The sequence below is a fragment of the Benincasa hispida genome, chromosome 11 (genome assembly GCF_009727055.1).
Source record: "Benincasa hispida cultivar B227 chromosome 11, ASM972705v1, whole genome shotgun sequence".
In the NCBI taxonomy this organism is placed as follows: domain Eukaryota; kingdom Viridiplantae; phylum Streptophyta; class Magnoliopsida; order Cucurbitales; family Cucurbitaceae; genus Benincasa; species Benincasa hispida.
In genome coordinates this window covers 42,739,985-42,764,776 of record NC_052359.1, presented here as the reverse complement: position 1 = coordinate 42,764,776, position 24,792 = coordinate 42,739,985, and the positions used below count along the sequence as shown (strand labels likewise).

General features: G+C 30.6%; 1 protein-coding gene across 1 annotated transcript; it reads left to right on the top strand.

Moving 5' to 3' along the window:
- The first annotated feature begins 8,037 nt into the window (after window positions 1–8,037).
- LOC120091417 (cinnamoyl-CoA reductase 1-like) lies at window positions 8,038–15,224 on the top strand. The gene is made up of 6 exons (XM_039049436.1): window positions 8,038–8,329; window positions 9,810–9,964; window positions 10,948–11,130; window positions 11,824–12,019; window positions 12,105–12,261; window positions 14,795–15,224. The coding sequence occupies exons 1-6, from the start codon at window positions 8,197–8,199 to the stop codon at window positions 14,952–14,954; spliced, it is 984 nt and encodes a 327-aa protein (XP_038905364.1). The 5' UTR covers window positions 8,038–8,196; the 3' UTR covers window positions 14,955–15,224.
- The last annotated feature ends 9,568 nt before the right edge of the window (window positions 15,225–24,792 follow it).

The following is a 24,792-nucleotide window of genomic DNA, read 5'->3' as shown; positions in this document are numbered from 1 at the left end:
TGTATATCGAGACCAATGGATGAAAGCCATGGACCTTGAAATGGCGTCTATATACTTTAATTCAGTCTAGGAACTTATAGATCAACCAGATGGGGTAAAACCTATTAGCTACAAGTGGATCTACAAGAGAAAACGAGACCAAGCTGGTAAGGTATAGACCTACAAAGTTAGACTCGTGGCAAAAGGATTTACCCAAAGAGAGGTGGTGGATTCTGAAGAAACCTTTTCTCCAGTTGCCATAATTAAGTCTATTAGAATACTCTTATCCATTGTTTCTTTTTATGATTAATGAAATACGACAAATAGATGTCAAGACAACCTTTTTGAATGACTATCTTGAAGAGAATATTTACATGTCTCAACCAGAGGGGTTCATTGAATAGGGTCAAAAGAAAAAGTTTTGCAAGCTTAAAAGATCCATTTATGAGTTAAAATAAGCATCTCTATTTTGGAATATAAGATTTGACACTTCGATCAAATCTTATGGCTTTGAACAAAATGTTGATGAACCTTGTGTTTACAAGAAACTTGTCAACAAGACTGTAGCTTTTTTGATATTATATGTTGATGATATCCTACTAATTGGGAATGATGTAGGTTTCCTTGCTAACTTTAAAAAATGGCTAGCATCACAATTTCAAATGAAAAATTTAAGAGATGCACAATATGTTCTTGGAATCCAAATATTTTGGAATCACAAGAACATAACAATAGCATTATATCAAACATCTTATATAGACAAGACGTTGTTTAGATATAAAATCCAAAATTCCAAAAAAAGATTTATTACCTTTTCGACATGAAATTCATCTGTCTAAAGAACAATGTCCTAAAACACCTCAAGAAGTTGACACTATGAAAAGAATTCCTTACGCATCAGTAGCCGAAAGTTTGATGTATGCCATGTGGTGTACACGTCCAGACATATGATTTGCAGTTGGAATAGTCAGCAGGTTTCAGTCCAATCTTGGATATAGTCATTGGACTATCGTTAAAAACATCCTTAAGTATCTTCAGATAACGAGAGACTATATGCCCGTGTATGGTGATAAGGATTTTATCCCTACTGGATACACTGATTTTGATATTTAGACTGATGTGGATTTTAGAAAATCTACTTCGAGACAGTATTCACTCTAAATGGAGGAGTATAAAGTAAAGTTGTATTGCTGATTCCACCATGGAAGTAGAATATGTAGCTGGATGGGAAGCAGCCAAAGAAGCAATATAGCTTATAAAGTTCTTGACGGATTTGGAAGTGGTTCCAAATATGCATCTACCAATCATCTTCTATTAAGATAATAATGGAGTAGTTGCAAACTCAAAAGAGCCAAGAAGCAATAAGAACGGAAAGCACATCGAGCGCAAGTACCATCTCATCAAGGAGATTGTACACTGAGGAGACGTGATTGTCACGCAGATAGCCTCCGAAGAAAATTTAGCTGATCCATTTACAAAGGTCCTCACGGCTAAAGTGTTCGAGGGTCACATAGTTTGACTAGGAATGTGAGCTTCATAAATCTAGGGCAAGTGGAAGAATTCAATGGGTGTATAGATGCCCTAGGTTATTATATTTATTCTCTCATACTCAACATTATATATCTTTAACCCATTGGAGTTTGAGTCCAAGTGGGAGTTTGTAGGGTTATATGTCCTAAAACTCGAAGTTTGTAAATTTTTAACATATTTTATTCGCAGTAAAGTTATTATTGAGGTTTATTCAATAAAGTTGTTATTGAATATTTAAGTTGAAATTTTAAATTTCTAAATCCAATAAACTAACGAACCCATGGCTACAAACATGAAGACTTAAACTTTATGTAGAGACATAAACAAGGATCGAGTTTGAGTATATAGCCAAAATGGTCCATAAGTATATGGATAGGGTTGGGAACCTTATCCTGGGGACACTATGGATGCGGCCCGCTTTGTATATTGATACAAACGGTGTGATCTAAAAAATCGTTCAAGTGGAGACATACGAGTGGAGGCATCCTATGAAAAAGATGTTTGCATTAGACCGGTCCACGAAATAGTCACTTTTATTTATAATGACCATCTACTCTTAAAACTGACTATTTCAATTCGATGACCCAAGGTAACTCTATCTCAGTCCTGAGCTGACATAGTTCTGTAACATAGAATTTGCTCCTAGCCATTTCAAGGTTAAGATAGGTTGTTCCCTTAAGTATTGACTTTTAGTCTTGAACAAAGGGACCCACCCTCCCTATGGTTGAGAGAGACTCGATTTATTGGTAGGACCATAAACTAATTGTTCGTTAGTAGATCAGTAAAGACTTAAGTAGCAAGATGTATAAAACGATAATTTTGACCCAACTGTAAATACGAACGACCTATGAAGGATCGACTTACTGATTATGGTTAAATCAAATGGACAGAAATATATCTACAGTGAGGAGTATATAGGAGTGTCTCAGTAGTTAACGAATATTGATTAATTCGATTAAAAGAATTTAGCCAATTAATCTCAAATCGTTGGAGCTCATGATCTGTAAGTCCATTAGGTCCCTTTACTAGCTCACAAATGGATTAAACCTTAGAATAACATGTTGAGAGAATTTGAAACATTCAAATTCGATTTAAGGGAATTAGTAATTATATACAATATAATTAGACGTTTAATTATTGAGTTAAATAGAATTGGAGAATTGTAAAATATTTAAATATAATTTAAATATTTTAAGGTTTCATTAGGTGTTTTATTAATTTAATATTTGATATTAAATTGATTTTTTTGAATTAATTTAGTAGATATTAATTTTAAAATTGATTTTAGAATCGATTTTTGAAATAAACATACAATGAATATATGAAATTCTTTTTTTAAAAAAAAGAAAATGGAATTTGTGTTAATTTATTATAGATTTGATTTCCATACAAAACTTCGTTAAATAGAAGTTGATTCAACTGAGAAGACTTTGGCATGCAAGTTAAATTTGATGAAAAGTTGTTTTTCATCTCATAGACTCAAAACACTGAAAAATTCATTAAAAATTTCCTTAAATTACTGCTCATTTTGGATTCCATAATCCAATTTAAGGCTAAGAGTTTAGTGAAGATCTTGTCGTTGTGTACATCAATATTGAAGAAGAAATTCACAAAGATTTGAAGCAATTTCATGGATTCTTCGAAGGTTTCTTCTATAAACCCTAATATTATGAAAACTGTTGAATATGCATACTAATCCTTTAAAATTGATGTAGTTAGAGTGCTTAAGATCCTAATTTAAAGCACTAACGTGAGTAATTTTAATTAAATAATTAACACTATCATTAAATTATTGATTATGGCTAGTTTTATATAACAATTTGAATTTAAAGATAAATTACTAAAATTTTGGCCTAAAAACTAATCAATTTTTTTAGTACAAAGAAATAAATATAAATTAAAATATTCATATATAAAATCTAAATTTAAATATATTCATTATCTTGACCAATAAACCATCCAACTTGACATTTAAATGTAATATTTATATAATAATAATAGAAAACATTAGATAATTATACTATGCTAACTAGGGTGGGGATGGGGAACGGGGTAGGAGCAGGGGCAAGGAATGCATTCCTCGTCCCCGTCCCTGTTTAGCTCATAGAGAAATTTTTCCCCCACTCCCTCCCACATTTCCTGTCTAATTGGAGAATCCAGTCTTACGAGATTCCGTCATCGTAGAAAAATTAGACATCTCTATATATATATCTAAAAGTGTATATATTTAGGAATTAAAAATTCATATATTAAAAATGTATCTAGAAATGTATTGTCGAATTTGTAACAAACTTACCAAACCCTTTTATAAACCAAATAAATTATTGTCTTTTATAAATGTCGCTCTAAATTTTGCGACGTGTCTATGTCTAATTGTAAATTCCGTATTCCACAAACTAGTTCATAGAAGAGAGACACATCCAACTACATTTTTGAAAATAGAGTTAATATGTCGTTTTCTTAGAACAATTAATATGAGTTTGGTGAATAAAGACTTCTAGTCGGAGTCTTGAGTTCGAGGACACCTACCACACAAGCTTCAATTGTATTTTCGAATGTAGCTTATCATATTTATATTATTTGTTGGATAATTATCAAAGATTTTTCAAGAAGCTTATTTATTATCAAGAAGTTTCTTGGAGATAATTTTGGGTCATTGGATCTTACACGTTGTCTAAGATCAATTTATGGTCGTTAGATCTTTCACGTCGCTCTAAGACAATTGGAGTCATTGGATTATTCACATCTATCAAGAACAATTTGGAGCCATTGGATTTACTTGATGGCCAAAGTTCTTTGGGCTATAAATAGGCGAGGACCCATGGTTACCAAACCATTCCAAAATTTCCCACAAATGAGTGAGGTAAAATAGAGAGAGTTTCTTCTTGTAAGAGAGCTTGGTGTTCCTCTATAAAAAAGAAAGTTTGTAACTCATATTTTCATATAGTGGAATTCTTCTATCCATGCCTGTAGTCTTTACCCTAATTTGTTTAGGGGTTTTTCATGTAAAATCATTGTGTTGTTCTCTCATCTCTTCTTCTTCATTATTATTATTCTCAATCTACTTTAATTGCAATTTTACTCTATTCGATCACAATCTCTTTTCTCTACATTATTTATGAGTTTTATTCCAAGATGTAAAGAAATACACTATATAGTTCCTCCATGTGGACTACTTAGAGCTAAATAATCAATACAATTTTTTTAAAACTTGTAAGGGAGGGAAATTAAATCTTTAACTTTAAAATTAATAGTACAAACACTATACCAATTAAGTTATCCACATTTTTGTAATCGTATTGATGCATCTTCTTTTAATACAACTTTATAGGAGTTTTCATTTTTTTTTCTTTTGGAACTATAAATATTTCCATTCAGCAGATTATTTGATTCTCATGTCATTACCAAATAAGTAACTTTGAAATAATAATAATAAAAATAAAGGGTCAATTTGGAAGTTTAAAAAAGTTTAAATTCTACTTTTTTGATTTTCGAACTTCTATATATATATATATATTTCCGAACCTTTATATATTTATTCTAACTTAGTTTCTAAACCTAGAAAAAAAAAATCTTAGTTTCTAAATATTCCATCAAGAAAAAAAATATGTTTTTTAAGGGAAGAAAAACTATTTTGGCCGTCCTTGCTCTTATTGTTTATTATTATTATTATCTTTTTTATAATAAAGCCATAATTGTGGAAGATTAGAAGATCTATTTAGTAACTAACACATATTTAATGTCAATTAAGCTATGCTTGTTTCCACAATTTACTCTTATTATTATTATACTAAACCAAAAATTGAAATAATTGAAATAATCACATCTTTTGTTTGTTCCTTTTTCCTACACGTCTTTTTGTTCATTTACCCAATAAATGTCTCCATGAACAATTGAACATATATATTCGAAGCTGTTGGTGAAGTTATGAAGTCCAAAACTAACACTTAATTTTTTATTAAACAATCAATATAAAAATAGATAAATAAAGAGTTTTTCCGCACAATTTTAAGATTTATGATATGAAATTTCAAAGAAATCCATTGCACATTACACAAAATGTAAAGTAAAGAGTCCTAGTAATTACAGAGAGAACAAGTAAAGTGTAAACTTGAAATCAAAAGAAGAACATACATAATTTGATAATCTAATTTGACGATATACTACCTATGTCTAGCGACAGTGTGTCCAAGAAAATAAATTCACTAATATAGAAAAGTCAAACGTTTACAAATAATTACAGTGACACATGTAGTGCCTAACTTATTGAATCACCTAGTGGTCGGTGGAATTTGTCCCCTAATTTTGAACAAAATAATTTAGACCGCTTCCACTGAATATATAGTAATGGTAGCATAGGTCGAACATAAGAACCAAAGAATTTCTCAATTATACGATTGATAGCCCAAGGTAACCAGGGGGTTTGAAATTTAGTTTGTTTGTCTTCAACTTCGCAGGTTTAATTAAGATGCATTACATCTAATCAATTTGATTAATTTGATAACTTGGACCCTCTCCTAGCTTTTCTAGGTGAGATGGTTAAGCTAGACAATATAGGAATCATATGATGAATCTATGATCAAATTTCAACCTGGGAGTCTGAAGCCTAGTCTAGATAGTTTTGATTATTTGAATTCAGTCTTTTCTTGCAATTTATTTCCTTCATACGTTAGTTAGACAATGTACGTTAAGTTTGATTTACAGCATATAAGCTAATTTAACGTATTGCTATACCAGATTAACATTCTCACGTACTACAAATTAAAATCTAGCCATTAATCATATATCCTGAAGCAGAAATACAATCAATAATCATTCAAAATTGGAGAAGGAATTAAGAACAATATAGAAAATCACAAAAAGGGATCAAAATCTCATAAGATTACCAGCATGAGGAAGTCTACTCAATGCCTATAAGTTAGAAAATGTTATCTTAGACCATAATATTCATGATGGACTTCAAGGAATTGTTTTGGTACACTCAAGAATTGAGAATAGATGAAAATTGGAGATAAAACTGTGTAAATTCGACTGGGATATGAGATGATAAACCTGTGACACTGACAAGTATCTGTGCGAATGAAAGTTTAAAGGCCCGCGACGCCCCAAGGCAGCATCGTAGTCCTATGTGCTCTGCACGAATTTGAGGCATTTATCTTACAGCGTCGAGCATGGCGCCATAGGGCATTGTGCAAGCAAGGGTCAAACGGTCTTCACTTTTTCTTTCCCGATTGATGTAATTAAGCTCCGTTTTGGATCGTTTTAGCTCCATTTTGTCTCCAACGCCTTAATCTACCTCTTAAATGCTCGAAACCTATAAAATCACAAAATAAACACGCAAAATATAGGAACAATCCTAAATTAAGCGAAGCAAGACAACAGATTTTTGGTGCCCTAGGCTCCCTCGAGGTGTGAGACTCCTTCTATGTGGATATTAGTGAAGAAAACACTTATGCTTCCTTCAAGTATGTGAGACTCCCTCTCACCACAATGTTATCTTTCCTCCTCATTGTGAATTCACCTTCACTTGAAGAACTTCGACTCCCATTAAGTTTGAGAACTCTTTCTCTATTAATATTACTTTAGGATCTCCCTAAGGATGAAAATCCATTCTCAATCAACAATTTCTTAGGCTCTCCCTAAAAAATTAAAAGAACGTTTCTCAAGAATGATTCTAGTACCTCAAGAAAAAAAATACACCCAGCTGCCAACAACTAAATTATTTCTTGTTTTTCAAACTTCGAAAAAGAAAAACATAGAGAGCTTTATTCTTATGTCAACACATAATAATATTGTTCTCACAAACATGCGACAACCCTAGCAAGATGACTTCTTCATCTTAAATAGCACAATGGAAAAGATGGAAAAATATCCCAGTTAAATTCGGCATACCATAAATAAGAAAAATATCTCAGAGAAAATAAACCACAGAATATATCAAATAAGAAAAGAAATATTATGTAGAAATAATATCCGGTGAGATAACCTTTGAGACATGTTCCGAGACATCTACCATAAACATTTGAACAAATATAACCAACTCAAAAATCAATCGGTAAAACTCAAAGAATTTATTTTAAACTTATCTAAAATATTTTATTTTGAAGAACTATATCTAAAATATTTGAAAGCTTAAAAGGTCAAATATAGAATATAGAATTTAATTATTTTAAAAACCAAAAGATAAAATTTTTAAAATAGAAATAATTTTGGGCAAAAGCCTTATCACCTAATGTTTTATATTTTCTTTTTTTTCTGTTTTAAAAAAAAAAAGAAAAACCTAGTATAAATTGATTCAATGTAAATGGATCTAACCTGAACTTAGTTCTCAATAGTTAAGATATCAACTATCCAACTACCCTTTATAATTTAACTGAATTAGAAAAATAACAATTAAAAAAAAAGTTACAATTGAGGTAAAGGTAAAAAAAAAAAAAAAAAAAAACTATGACCTAAAGTAATAAATGAACGTAGAGTCTAAAAAGTAAAAGGTCGTAGTAGGAGTAGGTGTATGAGATGAGAGAATTCTTCTAGTAAAGCCTTCTTTTTGGCCTTATAAAAACAGACCAAAATGCTTAGTCATTTTGTTGTGGTTCCATTCCACTCTACATTTGGCTCTTCATCAATCCCTTCTCTCACCCACTCTTAACGTCCTCATTTATAACCAACCATTCCCACCTGTCCAAAATGCCCCTCGCCGCTGCCGTATCTTCCGGTCAAATTGTTTGTGTCACCGGTGCCGGTGGCTTCATTGCCTCTTGGCTTGTGAAGCTTCTTCTCGAGAAGGGTTACACTGTTAGAGGCACTGTAAGATATCCAGGTAGTTGCGTTTAAACTGTTCTATCAATTAATGTCACTCATAATCAATCATAGAAATCTATCCTTATCTATCATGAATAGATTCTAAAATTTTATTATGTTTTATAAATATTTTCAGCAATTTTATTATTTGAATTTTTTTTTTTTTATCATTTATTTTCTCTTGTTACTAGACATTTGACTTTTTAGCCAAATTCTAAAAATATATATATATATATATATTTTTTTTTTGTGAAAACTAGCTAATTTTGAGTTTTCAAAACGTTTGATGTTTGAAAACACTCTTAAAGAATGTATACAAGCTTAATTTTTAAAAATCCAAATGATTATGAAAAAGGAGATTGGCTTTCAAAATTTTACTTAAATTTTGAAAACACTTCTAAAATATAGACAACAAACCAAATAAACCAATAAGTTAAAAGTAGTGTTTATAAACATAGTTTTGAAAAACGAAAAATTCAAAAACCAAAAGCAAATGACCCATTTGAAAACAATTTTGTTTTTAACTTTTTTGTTTTTGAGATTTATGATTGTTTTCCTCCCTTTTCAAATTATTATTTTCACCTTTGTTAAAAGAAACTCTTTAATTTCTTCTCAAATTCTAAAAATAAAAATTCATTTTTTAAGTTTTCAGATTTTGGTTTAATTTTTAAAAAAGATTAGCCATAAATAACAAAACATAAAAATTTACCTTCTTAGTCCCTAGGTTTTGGCTCTAATTTTTATTTGGTTCCAAAATTTTAAAATATTACATATTTAGTCCTTAGATTTTGAGTTTTATTTCAATTTAGTCCATAAGTTTCAAAATGTTACAAATTTACCCTTCAGATTTCAATTTTGTTTCAATTTGATCCATGGATTTCAAAATTTTACATTTTCAACCTCAATTTTTCATTAAATACTTACTTTCAATCATTGACGTCAATTCTATTAATAAATTAAAAATAATTAGAAGTCAAATTTTGTGTTTATTTTAAAATTGATAAAAATAGTGAAACTTAATTAATTATAATTCTTTTAACTTTTTTTTTTTAATTTATTAACATAAATTAACTCCAAAAAACGGAAAGTAAATATTTAGTGAAAATTAAGATTAAAAGTGTAAATCTCGAGACATAGGGACCAAATTGAAGTAGAAGTCAAATGTCAAAACCTATGGACTAAATTAAAACAAAACTCAAAACTTAAGGGTTAAATGTGTAACATTTTAAAATTTAGGGATTAAATAGAAACTAGACCCAAAATCTAAGGACCATAATTTTTTTTTCTAAATTTAATTATGCATAGAATTGGTATTGCTCGTAAGCTTAATTTTTAAAAACAGAAAATCAAACGAGATATTCCTTATTTATACTTTTTTAATTTGATTCTGCAAACTTTTTTTTATCTGTGTTTTACAATGATTAAATGTTGCTTTTTTTCCCTATATTTTTTTATTTTTTTTTATTTTTTTATTTTTTTGTTTTTTTTTTTACACAAAGACGATCGAAAGAATGCTCATTTGAAAGAGTTGGATGGAGCTGAGGAAAGGTTGACGTTGTACGGTGCCGATCTTCTTGATTTCGAGAGCCTTAGAGCCGCCATTACCGGTTGCGATGGTGTTTTCCACACGGCGTCTCCGGTGACCGATGACCCAGTAAGTGCCTCGCTCTTTCTATCCCACCAGACATTCCAAATAATATTACGTAATTATTAACTTCAAATTTTGAAATCAGTGTTAAATCACACGCAAAAGCTTATAGTGAATTTAATTATATCAATGTCTCAACCATTCTCATTTAGTTTGAAAATTTGGTAGAAGTTAAAAGAAGTGTAATCAATATTAATGGAAGAGAAAATGATATTATATATATTAGATTTCTTATTTTGATACCATGTTAAATCTTAATCTATGAGCTATTTAATTTATTGATATTTTAATTACTCTAATTTTATGTTAAATCAAGTTTTATCTTAAAAGTTAAAGTTGATGAATATGGATAAATTCAATTATATCAATGTATCAATATTTAATGCTAATTGAAACAAAAGCTAAAAAATTCAGTCTCTTTTTGTATTTATTTATTTATTTATTTTTATGTTAAATTAGAACTTGCATACACTTTTGCTCAATTTGACAAAAAGATCCACTCCTCCCTTAAATTGATTTTAATTAAAAGGTAAACATAAAATATACCCAACATTATGTTTGTGTTATTTTTTTTTCTCTTAAATTTATCTCTGCCATTTAAATTTGAAGAATTGAAACATAATGTATACAAAAATCAGGATGTAAAATTCTCTCTTTCTAAAACCAATTTATTACTTTTTCTATGGCAATTTTTTTTTATTGGAGATGAGTCTATCGGGAATATTGATAGTAACTTATTAGACATGTACGTTCATTCCTTTAAAGTTGAAGATTAAATTTTTGATGAAGAATACTAAGAATACAAATAAATGATTAAACAAATACCAAAGTCTATCAACATGAATTTTTATGTTTTATCGTAATATAATTTATCATGGCATCATAATAAAACACTTTGTGTTTGATCCACGATCCATATAATAATAATATCATTATTTCTTCAGTTAATATTAAGGTGTAATTTAGTGGTAGTTTATTGAATTTCGTAGGAAAAGGTAGAGCAGGCAATAATTGGGACGAAGAATGTTATAATGGCGGTGGCGGAGGCCAAGGTCCGGCGAGTGGTATTCACATCGTCGATTGGAACTATATACATGAATCCTAATCGGAGCCCCGACACGGTGGTGGATGAGTCTTGTTGGAGTGACCTTGACTTTTGCAAAAATACAAAGGTAATTAACGTACCATTTCAACTTTTGTCATTGACTCTTTTTTCTTTCCCTTTTATTTTACTTTCTCTTTTTATAATTTCATTAATTTAATTTACTATCACGTTAGAGGAAAGAAAATTCCGAAAAGAAATAAAAAAAAAAACAATTATTGTCGTTATTTATAATTAATCTTAATCTAAAAATTAAGATTAAGATAATCATTTAATTCCATTTGATTTTTTTATGATCATTTGATTATCATTTGAAAATTATAATCATTTAATTTTTTACCTTTAAACTTTAAGCATTTGTAATGATTCAATTTGGTCATTCAATAAGATTCGAGCTTTATCTTTTTGGTTGATTGATGCTTGTAACATGGCACTAGAGTATGAATTCTTTTGTTGGAATCCTCCTAATATTATCATAATATTGAATTAGTATTATTATAACTCTTTAACAAAATCAACGGTTGAGTGGAAGTAAAATATTGTTTCATAAGTTTCAATTTTGGTGTGGTTTAACTATATTCACGGGAGTAAATACATTATTTCAATTATATATATATATATATATTAGAGGGTTGTTTTACAAATATAGCAAGGGTGTTTTACAAATACGTTGTAGAATTTTCTTGTAATTACATTTTACCCCTTAAAAAACAATCTCCAAATTAAAAATGACCTCAATTCTCTTGAAAATTACTTTGGCCAGAACTGGTATTGTTATGCAAAAACAGTGGCAGAGCAAACAGCATGGGCAATGGCAGAAGAGAAAGGGGTGGATCTAGTAGTGGTCAATCCAATGTTGGTTCTTGGACCATTATTACAACAAACAGTAAATGCAAGTGTAGCTCATATAATGAAGTACTTGACAGGCTCAGTCAAGACATATGTCAACGCTGTTCAAGGTTATATATTTCTGTTTTTTTCTATATTCATGCTTAAATTAATTGACATTCTTAAATTGCTTTGTATGTTTATGCAAAAAAATAGGTTATGTTCATGTTAAGGATGTTGCAAAAGCTCACTTGTTGGTGTATGAGACACCCTCTGCCTTTGGAAGATACATTTGTGTCGAAACTATGCTTCATCGAGGAGAATTGGTTGAAATTTTGGCCAAGTTCTTCCCTGAGTATCCCATTCCTACCAAGTAAGTTTGAATCCAATCTTTTTTGTTGGACTAAATTTAAATTTTAAAAAATAGACCCACTAAAGAGTTTTTTTTTTTTTTTTTTTTTTTTTTTGGTATGGATGACCTATTCCCCCAGTTTTTTATAATTAAGGATTTGTCTCTCACAAACGTATGAATTCTAACCTTCTACTTACGTCATAACGCACCACAACATTTTATAACATATCGCCTTAGGGATGACAAGTCTATCATAGTTCTAACGCGATGGTCATCTCTATCACAATAAACTTTTTTACAACAAATTGTGAGAAAAATGGGGAAAATACAACAAACTTATACATTTTGAACTTATACATTTTGTAAGGTATCACGTTAAGGATGGCTGTGCAGCCCTAACTCGATGATCGTCTCTATCACGATCCCCAACAAACTATGAGAAAAATGAAGAAAACACAACAGAAAGATTTTATCACGATAGGGATGACATCGCGTTAGAGTCGCGATAGACTTGGCCATCCCTTACGCGATACGTTATAAAATGCAGTAGTGTGCTATGATATAAGCAGAAAGTTAAAATTCATTTATTTATGAAATGTGAATCATCAATCATAAATGCGCCTGTGAATGGATTATCCCAAAAAAAAATCTCCCACTAAAATTATTTGATTTAAATATTAGGAGTTAGAATGTTAGAGAAAAAAAAATTATTCGGAATAGATAAAAGTATTCAGTTTCAAAAACTCAGATACTAAGTAGAAAAGTTCAAATGGCAAAAAGTGTATGACATTAGCTTAACTGTCACTGTATTTTATTTCAATATAATTATTGGTAGAAATTAATTTTGTTATTTTTTCTAAAAATAGAATGGTGGATCAAATTAAAATATCCAAAGCTTAAAAGATAAAATAAAAAAAAGGACAAATTCCAAAGGATTCAAAAGTAGTACCTATATAAACTGAAGATATAGTTAAATAATTTGAAGAGGTTCAATTTTCAAGTTCTTGTTGACCCATAAAAATTGGTAGGCAAATGGGTGTAGAATTATTATTATTATTATGGCCTTTTGTCATGTGTGTTTGGTAGAGAAACAAAGAAAAAGAACCCAAGTATGACTTCTTGGTGCAACTCAACTACCCCTAAAAGATTTGGCATTAACCTTCCTTTTTTTTTTGGTTGGTAGTGACTTTCAAGTTTCAATTTGATTAAAAAAGAGAGGAAAAAAAAAAAAGCTTCAAAATTCCACAAGCTAAGTATGTCTATATCAATTGAATACAAATTCTAGTTGAGCTTTTATTTAGTTTTTATCAATAATTTTCTTAATCATATGAATTCTTGGTGTGTGAACATGAGATATATTAGATATTTAATTTTTGTTTGTTAGTTTTTTTCCCCCCATAAAATGATTGATAAGGAACAATATTAAAAAGAGCAACAGGTTGGTTTAGACTCATATATTGACCATGTGAAAGCTTGAATGACAAAAGAATCGTTGATGATTTCTAATTTACACATTGAGTCTTCAAAATTAATCTTTGACTCTTTTTCAAATTTTTTAATGTGTCAATAACAATTTTTTAGGAATACAAATTTGAAATATATATTTAAAAGACATTAGTAAACATTAATTGTGCTTCATAATTCAGAAGAAAGTTTTGGTAAACTAAAAAAAGGGTAATCTAATCTAAATATTTGGTAAAAACAAAAACAAATGAATCTCACTTTCAAAAGATATGTAAATATAATATGATCAGATTTTTTTCTTTTAAAAAAACTTATTGAATATATATATATATATAGATATATGAATACTATCATTTTCGTCATTATTGTTTTCTTATTCAATGGAGCCGAGTACCAAAATGCTATCAAACTCAAACTTTATAAACCAAAAGTGTATATTTTCCTCGTACAAAATATTGCAATACCATATTTAGCTTTTCATAAAAGATTTAAAATTACTATTGTAATATAAATCAACCTTAGAAGTTTAGTGGAGATTGTGGCTTAGAATTGTGCGTAGTTGTAATAGTAATTAATCCAAAACGAAAATTTGAGTCGTTACCTATTTTTGAGACTATATGATCACAAGATTTTAACATCAACTTTAATCCAAAAATTTTTTTAAAAAAATTAACTTTAAAGAAAATTTTGAAATGTTTATAAATTTAAAGGTCAAAAATAATTTTGTAACTTGGAAGGTATTATTTAAATAAAGAAATGAGAAGCATCAGGGATATATTTTTTCTTCATAATTTACCCTTAGAATAATTATGGTAATTTATAATAATCACCCATTGACCTTAAGGTTGGATTATAGTAAAATTTAATTATATTTATATTATAATATACAACATATAGTCTACATTTTATGTGGTTGAATAGAAGACTTTTTTATTTTTTTAAGAAAAGTTTCAATACAAGATTCTTTAATCTCTTGAGATTACAGTAAATTTAATTATATCACACATTAATAGATTTGAAACCAAAAAGGTTTTAATATATCTTTGACTCTTTTTTTAATGAAGAAATTGTATTTGATATGGAATGGTAGGTGCTCTGATCAGGTGAACCCTAAGAAGAAACCTTACAAATATAGTGTCAAAAAGCTCAAGGACTTGGGCATGGAGTACATACCTGTGAAGGAATGCATATATGAAACTGTGAAGAGCCTTCAAGAGAAGGGTCATTTTCCACTTCCTAAGACCAATTAACTCAACTGAAAATATATCCTACAGAGAAAGTACAAAATGTAAAGAAAGAGGGGGACAGAGAAAATATATAGATCTTGGTATCCCTATTTCTTATATATACACACATAAATATAATGCAAATGTATTTAATTAGTATATAGATCGGGATTTCCATTTCCTAATATGTAATATGTGGCAGATCCATATAGGGGCTAGGGACACGTGCTCCTCAAATCATCATTAATATAAATTTCAAGTAATATAGTTAATAGTATATATAAGTAAATTCATGTTATTTATCTTTGTGTGGAACATTGGGTATTAGGGCATCCCTTGTTTCCACGTAGGTTCGAGTTATTATTATTATTATTATTATATTATTATTATTTGTACTCGTTTTTTTAAAGTTTTATATTGTAGGCCGATTTCTGTCTTTTGCGTGTTTTTGGTGGTTGTTGCGCAATTTTTAAACCATGTAAAACTGCAATAGCGATTGAGTTCGAATATTGTCTACTGGATTAGGTTATTGATTTAGTTAAGTACCACAACTATTTCTACCTCATTTTATTTAGAGAATTAGACCTTGAATTATCACTACTCCTTCGTTAACTAAGTAGAGACAACAATTAATCACAGAATTGCATGATTAGTTAAGTTCAAGAATAAATTAAAATCGGTTAGACTACTTAAGTATTACTTAATAATTAATCGTGTTAATTAGCTTCATTCCTAGAACTTAATGTGATTGATTGACATGTTTAAGATGCATTATATCTAAATGTGCTGATTGATTAAGTATTCTAGACTTCCATTTAGCATTACTAAATATGTTGCCTAAATACTTGCATGATTTTGATGATTATCTTTAGTGTCCAATGAATAGCTAATTACATGGGTGGTTCCAAACACCAAAGCTAGACCTTTCTCAACTGGTTTACTCTACTATACTTACCTTTACTTTTCATGTATTTACTTTTATCTTTGCAAAACAAATCACAAACCTTGACCTTTGGTTACCCTAAAGAACTTTGATCCTTGATTAGAAGAGAACGTATAGCTCTCTATGAATTGACTTGATCTTGCTACTAATATTTCCTAGTAGTTGAAGTTCTTGACCAGTTTATAAATTTATTTGGTTAGTTATAACCTTCGACAAGTTTTCTCCACCAGATTTCAATTCAAAATGTAAGTAGTACATGCAATAAAATCATTTTTCAAAACTTGTTTGATAACTTTTTGGTTTTTAACATACTTCTAGCCATCTCCATAATCATTCTATTCTTTCTCTCTAGAACTCTATTATGTTGTCGAGTCTTTGAATAGTCTTTTGATGATGAATATAATGCTCCTTGTAAAATTTATAAAAAATTATATACTCTCCATCAAGGTCATATCTCAAAGTTTTTATCTTATGACCATTTTGATTCTCAACTAAAAACTTTGGAAGATTTAAAATATTCAAATGTTTCGCATTTTTCGTTCAGAAAATAAATCGAAAACTTTCTTCCAACCATCAATGAAAGTTATGAAATATTGTTTACCTCTGCTTGATATTGTATGCATAAGACGAGATATGGAGGCTCTTCAAGCATTACTAGTTGGAAACAAATCTAGGTGATGTTCTGTAAGTACACAATATACTTCATAATGATATGAAATTCAAGTGATCATATCAAGAAATACCAAAGCTAAGATGGATCTTTCAATATTCTACCAAAACAAGAGATTTGATCATATGTGAATTAAATTTAAGAGGAAATATCTTATGAATAGTCATTTTTACCTTAGCAATAAGAACATTAGTTTGATTACACACATTACCTTCAAATGAAACTTTTAGATCTTGTGAAGTAGTTGACAATACTCAAAAGATTATGCATTAGACTTATAAGATAGAACACACCCAAAATTCGTTTTGTGCCTTTCTTTGTCTTAACGAGAATATCACCCCAACCTTTAACTTGCAATCTAATATTTCAAATCACTTTGGAGAGACTCATCCAAAGTAATAAATATAATTCTATTTCATATCATGTGGTTACTATAACCACTATCAAGATACCATGTATGCTCCAAACTATCGTCTTGAGCATTACATGTAAGAAATAAAACACCTTCATCATTTTTCTCCTTCTTATGCATTATGGTGAAGTTTTCATCTTCATTTTCTCGGTGCCTAACAATCTACTTGAAAATGATCATATATTCTTGTCTCCTCTATCTTTAGATGAAGAAGAGTTTCTTGTTGATTTTAAGAATTCACACAATTTCTATTATCATAGTTTCTTCCACCTTCTCGCTTTCCACCCACCACATATTCTACAAAAATCACCTCTGAATGAAGTTCCATCTAAAAATATTCCTCGGGATTAACATCAAATTAATTGAATCTAATCTTATGAAATTGAAGAGAACCTAACAAATTATTTAAAAACAATGGATATAAGTCTTTTGATTTTTCAATGTAATAATAATATGCTCAAACATTCTCGACATACTTCTAAGAATCTTTTCTACAACTATTTGATCGCCTATTTTTTCTCTATTTGTTCTCAAATTGTTGACAATCGCAAGAATACGATTGAAAAATTCAACACTTTCGGTCACTTTGTAATCAAATTCAGATCTAAGAGCTTGTAATCTTACCATCTATACCTTATTTTCTCATTGATAGGTGGATTGCAAAATATCCAAACTACCTTTGCTTAAGTAGTTGAAATTCTTTCGAAGATACTTTCATTGATAGCTTGATGTAATAAACGTTCTTCTCTTTATTACGATTTTCTTTCCATTCAATAAGTTGTTGATTAGGGAGCTTGTTCTGATTCTTAACTTTAATGTATCATCTTTCAACAACAATTCTTGTGAGTCATATAACACTTTAATTTGTACATTCCACTTATTAAAATTTTTCTTACTGAACCTTGGAAGTCAGGTTGCAAAATGTTACCATTTGATGCTATTTTTGATTTTATCTTAGATACTAGTTGTTGGAAACGTAGTAGACTCTCATGACACCACTTAAGAGATAAGAGAAGAACATTGTTCTCTTAATCACACAATTTTGGAGAAATAAAAACTTGAATATCTGGTAAATGATTTTACTTTACTTGACTTGCTTACAAATGACAAATCCTACACATATTTATACTGAAAAAGTGTTAGGGTGACTCGCCACTCGATATATCAATTAACAACAGAGAGCATTAACAACAATTGTAACAACGAAAATACCAACAACAAGTAAAGGCACACAATAGTTGGTAACCCAGTTCAATGATAAACATCTACGTCTAGGGTGCAGAAAGTCTAGGAAAGATAATCTACTAATATTAAAGAGTTAAGCAATTTACAACGTAGTACTTATCTGTAATACATCAACTACTACAGTGGCTCACATAGAGCTTAACTCACACTGCATATAGACTCCCCCTAGATGTGAGACTCCCTCTCAACTAAACTTAGGCTCCCCCTAAGTATGTATAACATCTGACACTTCGTCACCCGACAGTGGGCGAGACTCCTCTCAACTTGATTATCTTCCTTTGGATCAGCGAACTCCCTTCATCGACAACTCTTAGGTCCCCCTAAGACAGAGAATTCCTTCTTTGAAACTGAGTCTTAGCCTACTCCTAAGAATGAGAATTCCTTCTCTGGCAACAATGGCTTAGGCTCTCCCTAAGACCTTGAAACTCTTCAACGTGTTGCACTCAATGGATGAAGAACACGCACAATGGAATAGTGATCAAATAAGCAAGGACATGATATAGAATAGTTTGGCCAGAATATAGAAAAATGTCTTGCTCAATTACACAAATGCGGCAATCCTAAATGGTCTGCAATACTCACTTTAAATAAATGAATCCAATGAAGGAAATACATCCTCATTTAGAATAAAAAGCCTGGGGGTCACAATGTGAGTATACATTTTCGAAGTAAAGAGCTTGATAAATGGCATATTTATTATGGCACTTATAGGCCTTAACATTTAGTTAGTTTTTGTATATGAATAGTTGAAATTTCACTCGTCATAATTTGTTTAAATTTCAAGTATTTGATTAATTATGCAATAGTATTCACAGATAAATTGGAGCTTTTTCGGACATTAAAGTGGATTAATTAAGAAGTTCCAAGAGTACATAGAAGAAAAGGCAGGGCAGCACTGTGGGGTTCTAACATAAAAGCGAAGATTTTGAATCAAGGTGATATGTCAGTGGCGCTACGACAATAAACAAAGAAATCAGCTTCGCACCTGCCTTGAAGACTTTAACCAAACTTTTATCTTTTATCTTCTGATTCAAATAGAAAAGTTAATTTAAAGTCCATATAGGTTCCTAAAGTGTTTAAAGAGCCTAAATTGATTAGGATTAGGATTATTTCTCCCCTCAATAAATAGAATTATTAACTTCATTTCAAGTGAAGGCCAATTGTCGGAAAAAAGTCTCATAATATTTTATGTGTTTTGAAGGAGTTGCTGAGTGGCATCTCGAGAGTTAAGAAGAAATTCAAGGCTCAAGATTGAGGATGTTACTATGGAAATGGAACATTGCATGGCGTCAAAAGTTCTTTCTTTTCCCTTAGACTTTATTGAGATATTTTTATTAGAGTTCTAGTGGTTTTTTTTTTTTCCTTTTTTTTTTTAAATTAGTCGTTTTAAGTTGTGGAACTCTAATTTTATGAATAATGTTTTAAATTTATTATTTAATTTTAATAAATATTCTCATGTTGCAATTATCATGAATGCAAATTGAATGCTTAATATTGTTAGTATTTATTTCATTTAATGAATTACCTTTGATTTGAGTTTTAGTTCGACAAAAAAGGGACTTAAATTAAAACATGATATTTGCATAGTTATCTGTAATCCTGAAAATTAAGTATAGGGTTCACTTAGTGATCACGAAGAAGTTTAATGACTTGTTTGGTCTTTAAAAATCATGCAGACATGTTAGGTTTTAACTTTGAGCATGAGAATTATTTGAGTTCGACAAAGCTTTTTAAGTATTTTCACCTTTTTGACCTAAGAAATTGTATATTGAATCGTCTGTAATTTATATTATTAATTAATTTGATGATTTATATTGTGCATCAAGTCATTCATATGCTTATGTGTGCTTAACGCTTTTAATCTTCTTATCAAAGATTAATTGTTCTTTTGATTGAAGTTCTACCTTGAGATCAAAGGTAGAATTTTGATTATAATAACAAATGCATGACCATTAGCAGAATCTTGCATGAAAGTGTGGATAACAGTCTATTCATAGTGACAATGAGATAGATTAATGTTGAAATACTTTTAAGAGTAGTTAACAAAAGAATTGTCATGCCCTACTTTTCTTTAAAACTCATACATGAATTAATATTAGGTTTTAACTCTAAGTAGGAGAATTACCTAACCTCAAGAGAGGAAGTTAATAATAGTAGTATCTTCATAGCTTATGTATTTTGTATGATAAAAATTGTTACTACAGTGTGATTGGCTAATTTTATCAAAAGACTACAACGTGGTTGACTGATTTTATTACAGAAAAACTCGACATAATGTTGTGCAACATGTCAAAGACTTTGTCATTGACATTATCACATGTATGGCAACAGATTCAATATAATATCTTTTTCTCATTTGTCTGCGTAATTTACAGATTTCCATGGCTGCCTTCCTTGTTTTCATGCAGAGAATATTTACTCACTTCAGAAATATATTCTTATAGCGAGCCTTATTTATATTATACTCTTATTCATTTTTAGGGTTGGCCGTCGTATGATAAAAAGTGTGTATTGAGAGTTTTGAGCTTAGGGTTTGTTTAAGTTTAAACCTTCATGTATTGTTATTGAAAATCTTTGTATTTTTCATTGAAGCCTTTTTGGTTTGACAGCTATTGTAGACCTCGGAGGATTTTGATTTGATATTGTATTTAGGATGAGCCTAAGTATGTTGAAATGAATGTGGGGGGATCTCACTCTTAGAGGGAGCCTAAGTATGTTGTATTGAGTGGATCTCATACAAAGGTTGGAGAAGCATTATTGTGGATGTGAGGGGAGCTCAAACTTAAGGGTGCCTAAATTGAAATGAAAGAGGAAGCTATTCATGAGTCACTGAAAAGGGATTCTATCATATAAGTACTTTCATTGTAATTACTAAACCCTTTATATAGTGAAATTTTGTTCCACTAGGCATATAGCCCCCTGGACGGAGGTTATTTTGTACTGAACTAGGTTATCAATCTCTATGTCGTTATTTTTTAGTTTGCTTTCGTGTTGCCCATTTATCATTCATATTGTTTGTGACATTGTGCTTGACATTGTATTTTGTGTTAGTTCCACATATATTTTTTTAATTAGTATCACAATAGGTTGACTGTCGTTCATTGAGAATTCAATGGAATCGATCAAGGAAGGTAGATCAATTTCTAGTCCTTCTGTGCTTGATGGAGCTAATTACTCCTATGGGAAACCAGAATGATAGCTTTCCTTAAGTCCACTGACAGTAAAACTTGGAAGGCAGTTGTCTCTGAATGGACACATCCCCAAGTTGCCGACAAAGATGACAAGATCTCTCTCATGCTTGAGGAGTACTGGACTAAAGTTGAGGATAAGGCTTCCTTTGGAAATTCTCGTTCTCAAAATGCTACTTTTAATGGAGTTGACAAGGATCTTTTTCAACTTACCAATACATGTGTTTCTACTAAGAAAACGTGGGAGATCCTTATTGTGGCACATGAAGGCATATCTAAGGTGAAGATTTTATGGCTACAGCTCTTGACTACCAAATTTGAATCTTTGAAGATGCTTGATGATGAAACTAATGCAGAGTATAACATGCGTCTTCTAGACATTGCCAATGAATCTTTTACCCTTGAAGAGAAAATTTTAGAGGAGAAACTTGTTCAAAAAGTTTTGCGCTCCTTACCTAATAGATTTGATATGAAGGTCACAACTATTGAAGAGGTCCATGTTATTGCCAACATGAAAGTTGGTGAACTATTTGGATCCATTCGAACATATGAAATGTCCCTTGAAGATCAACATCGGAAGAAGTCCAAGGGAACTACATTAATCCTTAGTGAGCAATGAAAGTTCTATGAGCAAGAACAAAGAAACTGATGAAAAACTAGCCGAATCAATTTTCCTTATGGCAAAACTCTTAAACAATGGGATAGACGTTCAACATCTCGTGGAAACTATATGTTCTTCCATGTCAAGGACATTAGTAACATCAGCAATAACCTTGATCCAAAGCTCTCGAAAGTTCCCACAGAGAGAATAAAAAGTGACAAAGGAGCCAGCAGTAGTCAAGGTGTCAAAGGAAAAAAATTTAGAAGTCGAGAATGTGAGGGACACTTTAAATTGAATGTCCAAACTTTCTTAGAAGACAAAATAAAGGATATTCTACTGCCTTTTCAGATGATGAAATTGAGTCAAGTAATGACTCTGATGAAGAAATTCGAGCTCTTATGGGAAGTCTTTCTCTTGAAAGTTCTAATGTGATTGATTCTTCTAATGAATGTATTTCTGTTGCAAGAAAGGAAATAGAACAAAATATAGTTACCTCTAAAAACTTATCTTTTGAAGAAGTCTACCAACTATGGATGATGAACTCTAAAGTTTTAACATTTCAAAAGGAAAGAATAGAAAAATCAATAGAAGATAATCATCATCTGTTAAGCACCATTCCTAAGCTGAAGAAAGAGTTAAAGGCATAAAAGTTGAATTTGAGTCGATGTCAAAGTTTGTTTGAATGTTGATCTCTAGTACTGATGATCTTAACAAAACCTTAACTACAGGAAAACCTGTATTACATGAAAAGGGTGTTGGGTTCAACAAATTTAAGAAATCCAATTATAAAGGTAAATCATCTTCCTAGATCACATTTGTTCCCACTAAGCACTCTTATATGTCTGAAATGAAGTTTATAGATAAATGACCCATTTCTCATCCCTCAACCAGTGGCATGAAGAACAGATGAGTGTGTCACTTTTGTGGGAAGGAAGGTTATATTCGACCTTAGTGCTTTCACCTTAATGGAAATCTGTATGTAGAGCTCAGAGGTATACTTCTACAAAAGTTAACTCTATCAATCCAAATACTAGGAGTGCTCCAAAGAATAGGCTTGAATGGTGTAGAAAAGGGGAATTATCCTAAATTAACTTAAAATGCAATGTAGCTTTTACCTCTACGCATTCCTCAACTGGAGAGGACTTGTATTTTGTCAATTGTTGCTCTCGCCATATGACAGGTGAAAAATATTTTGCTACAAAAGTTCGATCGTGTGGTTTAGGTTATGTAACTTTTGGAGATGGAAAAAAAGGAAAAGTTTTAGGCAAAGGTCAATTGGTATATCCTGGTTTTTCAGCTCTTCTATTCAAGGATTAAAAATAAACTTAATAAGCATAAATCAACTATGTGATCAGGGTCTTGTTGTAAGCTTTTAAAAAGATAAATGTTTGGTGACCAATAAGGACAATGTGGCTATCATGTCAGGTACACGCTCATCTGTTACTTGTGGACTCCTAATGTTGTTCATCATGTAGTGTCATTCCTAGGCACTATGATGTTGTGCTCTCTCCTCAAAAAATCAAAATAGTCAAGTGCAAGAATAGTATTTTCCAGGAGATGACTCTTGATATGATGCAACTTCGGATTCTGCATATTGAGCCTAAAATGAGTATGGTCAGAGAACTTACTTACTCTCTAGGATATGATAATAAAAAAATGAAAGCTATGGCAGTAGTTCAATTTGAATCCCTTAGGGCACTTTTAGATCTTTGCAAAATTTTCTTATAGCAACCAAAAATATTTGATCAAGAAAAATCAAAGTCGGCCGAGTTAATTTCTATAAGCAAGAGAATGTTGATTATGATGACTAAAGAAACTAAGGTTGTTAGTGGTGACCAAATTTTTAATAATGTTGATAGTATTGTGATAGAATCTATGAATTGTATTGATCATGTTGTGTCTATTAAGGTTCTTGATGGTGTTAACCATGTTGTTAATCATGCTGAGTTGTCTGTTATCTTGATTGTTACTATTGTTAAAATTGTGATTGGTCATACTGTGGCTGCTGAGATCATCGTTGAGCTTTATGTGTTGTGTGTTGTCATTATTGATAATATTGTTCTTGTTGAATCTTTGGGTAAAATGTTTGACTCTCCAACTAGAACTGTTGTTAAATCTATTGTTCCAATTAGAAGCGTTGAAAATATAAGTCATATGTCTATTATTTCATCTGAAAATATAGAGAATGTTAAGTCTGTGATTGTTCACCAAGTTGAATTCACTACTTCTGTTGATAGTGAGATTGATTCCCAAGAAACTGATGATCTTGTTGTTTATGAGAATACTGTTAATTCTTCTGCTGGTATTGATTGTGTTTTTAAAGTGCATAAAGCTATTATTGTTGCTTCAACTAGTCAGTTGGATGATTTCTCTGAGAATGTGTTAGAGAATGTCATATCTACAATGACATTGTCTGCTAGTGTTGCTATTATAGATCAGGTTGCTGATTTAACTATGTTTGAGGAATATATTCTTTGCTACCTAATCCTATTATTCCCAATCCTTTGCTCTCTGATATGAATATGCATGAAAATATTTCAAAGTTGAATGCATGTGCCAATAATGAAATAATTTTGGAAAAGGTTGGTATTGATTTTGTTATCAATAAAACTATTTTGGATTTGAGCATGGAAAGTTTAGAATATAAAGGGCTTAAGGAAGTTAGTATATCTAATATTCTTACTGCTGATCATATTGATGCTGAAGATAAGGTTGATTCTGTTTGTTGTCGGTGTTAGGCTTGACATTAGAGATACATCCTTTAATGATACGCCTTCTTCTCAGCCCTCTTCTACTGACTAGT